The 6,872-nt window shown below is 44.3% G+C and overlaps 1 protein-coding gene across 2 annotated transcripts in view; it reads right to left on the bottom strand.

Annotated features, from left to right (window-relative positions):
• The window catches only part of ACTR5 (actin related protein 5), a 27,451-nt gene extending 20,891 nt beyond the window's left edge, over nucleotides 1-6,560 (bottom strand). For both annotated transcript variants that reach the window (XM_017512002.2, XM_017511980.2), the window contains exons 1-3: nucleotides 6,123-6,560; nucleotides 4,739-4,968; nucleotides 2,324-2,493 (exon numbers count right to left, since the gene is read on the bottom strand). In XM_017512002.2, the coding sequence (XP_017367491.1) occupies nucleotides 2,324-2,493; nucleotides 4,739-4,968; nucleotides 6,123-6,497 (775 nt within the window). In that variant the 5' untranslated portion in view covers nucleotides 6,498-6,560. The remainder of the gene's footprint in view (nucleotides 1-2,323; nucleotides 2,494-4,738; nucleotides 4,969-6,122) is intronic.
• Between the last annotated feature and the right edge of the window lie 312 nt (nucleotides 6,561-6,872).

Here is a 6,872-nt window from a genome sequence, read left to right on the forward strand (position 1 = left end):
CCAAACCAAAACAGACTAATCTCCTTATGAGTTCTTTAAAACCCATTTGGCAACTGAAAGTAAAAATCACGACACTGTCTGATGTGTTTGCAATGTATATAGGTGAAATAAATAAGACAACTCTAAGATAAACAGGGCAAAATAAAGGAGCCTGTACAGTGCTAACCACATTGCCGCATTCCCCTTGAAGTGGTAAATACAGATTCTACGTAGACTGTGAAAAGTTGTGTTTACTGTAAGCTCTAGAGAAACCACTAAAAACTACAGTAAAAGGGTACAGTAAAAAACACAACAGATAAAATACTTAAAAAAAGAAAAAACCTCAAATAACCTAAAAGAAGGCAGGAGAGAGAAACAGAGGAACAACAAACAGAAGGAACAAAAATGAATAATAAAATGGTGAACCTAAACTCAAGCATACAAATAATTAAGCACATTATAAATGGTTTTAACTTAAGAATTAAACAATAGAGGTTGACTGAATAGATTTTTTTTTTAAATGATACAACTACTAAGAAACTTACTTTGAATATAATGACATAGGTAGGTTACAAGTAAAAGGACAGAAAGACACACCATGCAAGCACGTGACCCAGCAATCTATTTACTCTGGAGAAATGAAAACAAGTTCACCCAAAAGCTTGTACATGAACACGTACAGTAGCTCTACGTATAACCACCAAAAACTGGGAACAACCCAAATGATCCTTAATGGTGAATTGATAAACAAGCTGCCGCACATCCATTCAATGAACACATTCTCCCCAGTAAACAGGAACAAACTACTGACACACTCAACAACTTGGATGAATCTCAAAGGCATGATGTTGAGTAAATCAAAGGCATAACGTTGAGTAAAAGGGAAAACTTTCAAAAGGTACATACTATTTGATTCCATTTACGTGACATTTTGAAAAGATAAAGCCATAGAAGAAGTCAGGGGAAGACTGCCTGGGCTTGGGATGGAGACAGAATATGATCATAAAGCGACAGCATGAGGAAATTTGGGGGGATAATGGAACGGTTCTGTATCCTGATTGTGGTGTTGGTTACATAGATCTTTATTTGTTAAAATTCATAGAATTTTACAAGAAAAAGTTGACTGACAAAAGAGTCAACACCAGAGCACCTGGAGAACAAGGAAGTGAGAGCACAGAGAGCTGTGTGCTTCAGCTGTGTCTTCTGGCCTCTAACTCTCGGGACTGAGTGTTCTTATCAATTATTTGTTTCTGTATCCGTCTCCCCAACTGCTTTATATCCCAGGAATAACAGGTGCCTAATAAATGCTTTTTAAAGTTAATAAGACACAGCTCTTAACATATGAAATATATACTTAAAAATGGTGAAAATGGCAAATTATTTTATGTGGCTTTTTTTTTTGAGATGGAGTCTCACTCTGTTGCCAGGCTGGAGTGCAGTGGCGCAATCTCGGCTCTCTGCAACCTCCGACTCCCTGGTTCAAGCAATTCTCCTGCCTCAGCCTACCAAGTAGCTGGGATTACAGGCACACACCACCATATTCAGCAAATTTTTGTATTATTAATACAGACGGGGTTTCACAATGTTGGCCAGGATGGTCTCGATCTCCTGACCTTATGATCCACCCACCTCAGCCTCCCAAAATGCTGGGATTACAGGCGTGAGCCACTGCACCCAGCTGTTATGTGGTTTTCACCACAATTTAAAAAAAAAAAAAAAAAGATGAAACTTTTGCCCTTCGGGAATTCATTATTGGTCAGCTGAAGTCAGCACCTTCAATGACAACAAGCAAATCCATTCTTGGAACAGAGTTGTATTCACAGTGACATTGTCCACAGTCCTTTGGTTTTATATGAACTATTTAAATTCATGAGGAAGATATTTTCATCACACTGATGTGACAAGACAATAGTAACTAAAACTCACACTTTAATTTGAAGTAAAATACAACCAAAACTTTAAGACAAGCTTGAAAAGAGAAAGACGTGTTTCTGGGCATAGCTGTTATTCTAATGGTATAATAAAACAATTTCAATTGTTTTCTAATTTAAAATATTTTTAGTCTGATATGTTCTGCTCACTCTTAAATGTTTACTATCTGGCAAAAGTTGAAAGTTATACAATCCCAAGATCTGTATTACAGGCAAGTTATAAAAGCTACCATCTGTGAAGGGAACCTATATAACTAAGCTATTCAGTTTACTGAATAGTTTAAGAAAGGAAATACAAAATGGGAAGGGGTGCTTAAAAAGTGAACAGGCAAAGAATCATGCTGGCAGTAATTTAAGGAATACCCCAAAGTAGACAACACCCAAAAGCTGCAGGCAGACATCCTCTTCGTTACCTTCTACATAATTCTCAGCGATGTAGCTGTGCTCATGCAGAATCTCCTCCATGCGGCTGAGGGTGATGGCTGCCAGGTGCCCAGGATACTTCAGCTGGAGGAGACGCTGGAGGTAACCAGCTGTTTGGCTTCCTCCAAGATTGATGCGCTTGCAGTTTTTAGCATCTAATCTATAACCAAGCAGTAGAAAATAGCACTGAAATTTCTGGCAACATGAAGGACAGGGTATGGAGCATCTTGGGAGAAACAAGATAATTTAAGGCAGAAAGAGAAGAAACAGACCAGCAGGAGAAACACAAAACCTGACAGTTGGAAGGAAGGGACATTAACGTTCCCTTGGTGCAACCTTTATCTAGGCAGGAATTCCCAGTTCACCATAGTCACATGGCCATCTAAACAGGAAGAAGATGCACTCCAAAGTCGGATCTTAATGAGTCTCATCACGTATTTCTCAAACTGTAGTTCTGGGACCAAGTATCCCAGAATTAGCTGGGGGAAATGTTGAACATGCCAATTCACAGGACACAGCTGCTCTGGTGTGGGCCTGGGAATATGCATTTTAACAAGCTCCCTAGGTGACTGGCATGGGCCAGAGTTTAAGATGCCCTCTCCTAAACACTCCATACCTACTGATGCAAACACATTAAGTAACCACATGCATCCTGGTATACTGTAAAAGAATCAGAGTAATTTTATTTTCCTAATGTAAGAAAGTAAGAGTGGCAGAGCACTAGGAATCGGCTGGAGGGAACTAAAATATGGCTGCTGTATCATACCTCACCAGCAGATGCCAGCATATAACAGGATATGATTCACTCTGATAATTTCCCAGCCTTCAGGTAAAATAATTTTCTCTCAGTATAACATAAAAATAACATGTCATTTTTTATTTCTGCATATTCTGTTTACATAAAATAGAGAACTCCATACATCAGAAGTGTTTGGTAACGCCTAAGAATTACTGTTTCCTTCATAGATTTTCACAGAAACTTCATGAAACATTCAATGGGATTTGTCTTTACATGTTCAGTCTGCTTTACAGTTCACAAAGTGCCATTACCTACCTTATCTCATTTCATTCTCAGGGTAACCCTGGGAAATCAGTTTTTCCCAATTGTACATGTCAGGAAATGAAGTGAGGAAGTTAAGTAGCAGAAGAGCTGCAAACCCAGGCATTCAGTTCCAAAGGCTGGGTCTCTATGACATGTGAGAAACCTTCTCAGGAAACCACAGTGCTGGCCTAGGCTCTTAGCAGACAGTGAAAGCTCTGCGATAAAGTGGGAACGGATTTTTAAATATAACGTAAACTACCTTTGCCTTGTATTCAACTTGAAAATATTTAATAAGGGTCCATTATATGCCAGGCACTGTACCTGAAAGGTCTGAACAACAGTGATTAAAGACCTTTAAATTGGCTGGGTGCAGTGGCTCACCCCTGTAACCCCAGTACTTTCAGAGGCCAAGGAGGGTGGATCACTTGAGGTCAGGAGTTTGAGACCAGCCTGACCAACATGGTAAAACTCCATCTCTACTAAAAATACAAAAAAAAAATTAGTCAGGCATGGTGGCGAGTGCCTGCAGTCCCAGCTACTCGGGAGGCTGAGGCAGGAGAACTGATTCAACCCAGGAGGCAGAGGTTGCAGTGAGCCGAGATCATGCCACTGCACTCCAGCCTGGGTGACAGACCAAGACTCTGCCACAAAAAAAAAAAAAAAAAAAAAAAAAAAAAAAAGAAAAGAAAAGAAAAGAAAAAAGAATTGACTCCAGAACACAAAGATGTTTTTCAATTAAAGTTATTCAAGGCCGGGGTGGTGGCTAATGCCTGTAATCCCCACACTTTGGGAGGCCGAGGTGGGTGGATCACAAGGTCAGGCAATCGAGACCACCCTGGCCAACACGGTGAAACCTCGTCTGTACTAAAAATATAAAAATTAGCTGGGTGTGGTGGTGCGTGCCTGTAGTCCCAGCTATTCAGAAGGCTGAGGCAGGAGACTCACTTGAACCCAGGAGGCAGGGGCTGCAGGGAGCTGAGATCGCCACACTGTACTCCAGCCTGGGCAACAGAGTGAGACTGTCTCGGAAAAAAAAAAAGTTATTCAAAACACTTCTATTGAATGCCTACCACCTGCAGATACCATGTTAGCTATCTCCCCATAAGTCAGAATTATAAAATTGTAGAATTATGGACGTAGAACTAAGAGATCATCCACTCCAACTCCCTTCAGAAGGTCACAAAGGACAGAAATATGGACAAAGTGACTTACCCACAGTCACACAGTGAGGTAGTTCAAAGCCCAACGGCTCAGTTCGTAGGCTAGGACTTGCTCTTTCTACTCTGCCATTAAAGCACACATTAAATAAATGTTTCCTGAATGCTTCTCAAAATAGCACTCAAATGCCACAAGTGCAACTCACCTCCCCTCTAAGATGGGTAAAATATGCGTACACTGGTATCCAGATGAAATGATGAGCCCACTGCACACCGAGTTCCTTGGCTTATTGTGGTAGAAGCTGAACAGACTGTCTATTCCATAGGCAACCTTGGGAATCCTGTAGCACTCGAAAAGAAGCTCGGACATCATTTGCCGTGAATACAGTGGGTTGCACACAGCTTCTGTCAAAACTATGGGATGATCAACGCAGCCCTACTTTGAAAGGAAAGGGCAAATAGATAAGGGACAACAGAATACTCTTTTTGAAGCATAAAAGAACCCAAAATCCTTATTGCGGGGCTGAATTTGCTTTTGGTCTCTTAATCAAAAACTTGATCATAGACAACTGTAAAACTCATCTTATTCTTACTGGAAAATACAAAAGTAGAGTCAATTTAAGTTATTAAGTCAAGGTCCCATCCAAACTGTGAGCAAATCGTGTTGGCTCCATCTTCCAAGTATCTCTCGAATCCAACTGCTTCTAATCACATTCCCTGCTACCTGCCTCGTCTAAGTCACCATTATCCCTCACCTGGGTTATTGCAATAGCCTCCTAACTTGTCCCTGTTTCCACCCTATGACCCATGACAGTTCATTCTGCATACAGCAGTCATAGTGATCCTTTTGAAACATAATTCAGGTCCTGCCTCAGCTCAACGCCCTGCCATGGCTCTCCATTTCACTCAGAGTAAAAGCCTACCAGGTGTGTGACTTGCCTCTCCACTTCCTCTCTGACGTCCTCTTCCACGTACTACTCTCCTCCAACACAGGCAGCCTTGCAATTAGGATTAGGGCACACTCCTGCCTCAGGACCTATTCACTGGCTGTTACCTCTGCCTGGACTGCTTTTCCTTCAGATATTCACATGGCTTGCTACCTGAATCACGTCCTTCAAGCCCTTGCTCAAATATCACCTTCGCCCTGAGTCCTATTCTGACCATTTTATTGAAAAAAATGTAACCCCCTCCTGTCCTATCATAGCATAGAATCTACTACTTAATTCTGTTTACTGTCTGCGTTTTCATACTAGAATATCTTTCCATAGTATTAATAGCTCCATAAGCACAGGAAGTTTTGTGTGTTCACAGATGTACTCCAAATGCCTAAAAAGTGCCTGACACAAAGTGCTCAATACATATGTGTTAATAAATGAGCTTCTTAAAAAACGAGCATATATGTCCAAATGTATGCTCCAAGATACGAGGAGCAGCCTTTTATTCGCTGCTATACCTCCAGCGCCTAGCATCTGATCCACTAAAAGACAATTGGAACTACTGAAGTGACTGTTACCTCTCCCAGTGCAGAGTGAGCGGAGCTGAGACCGCACCCCTCCCCTCAAGCCCAACCCAGCCCACTCCGCCCTTCACCTGTGAGGAGACACCCAGGTGCTGGAAACTGTAGTCCAGCAGCAGCTCCTGAAGCTCCAGGTTGACTGGCACGTTGCGGTCGAAGGGCGAGCGCAGCATCCAGCGCAGTGGCTCCAGGCTGCCCAAGGCATTGCCCACCTGCGGGCCCGACCCGCCCCGTGCCCCTCCACGACCGCGGGCACACACTGCGCGGAACTGCAGGCGCGGCTCGGGACCTGGGTCCTGCCCAGGACACGCCCAGCCAGCGCGGACTTGGAACGACCCGTTGTCCAGCACCAGCGGTACTGGCAGTGGACCGTGTGCCACCGGGCCGGCCTCCAGCACCGGGTCGGGTGCTGCCCGGGCGTCGCGGAACGGGAACACGTTCGCCGCCATTTTGGAGCGCGCGCCTAGTGCCGCCCCTCGGCGCAGCGTCCGCCCAAACGCCACAAAACCGCGCCCCCGACGTCACGCCGCGCGGCTCAGGCCCTCAAGTGCATCGATCCCGCCTCCCTTCCCTAAGCCCGGCCAACTTTTCCACCTGACTGGCGTGTGGCTGTCCAGGCTGCTTTCAGGATCGCTGAGACCCACCCATTCTGGCTGCGAAATTCTATGGTTGCTTAACCTCGCCCCCAGTAGCCCATGAGTGACCACGCCCCTTCGCTCTTGCCGGGACGCTCAGTTGGGAAGCCCCGCCCCAAAGCGTGTCACCACCAGCCACAGCGCCGCGCTTGGCGGAGCCCCGCCTCTCTGCCTGGGCACGCCCCATCG

This window comes from Cebus imitator, unplaced genomic scaffold, assembly GCF_001604975.1.
Source record: "Cebus imitator isolate Cc_AM_T3 unplaced genomic scaffold, Cebus_imitator-1.0 Scaffold18, whole genome shotgun sequence".
NCBI lineage: Eukaryota > Metazoa > Chordata > Mammalia > Primates > Cebidae > Cebus > Cebus imitator.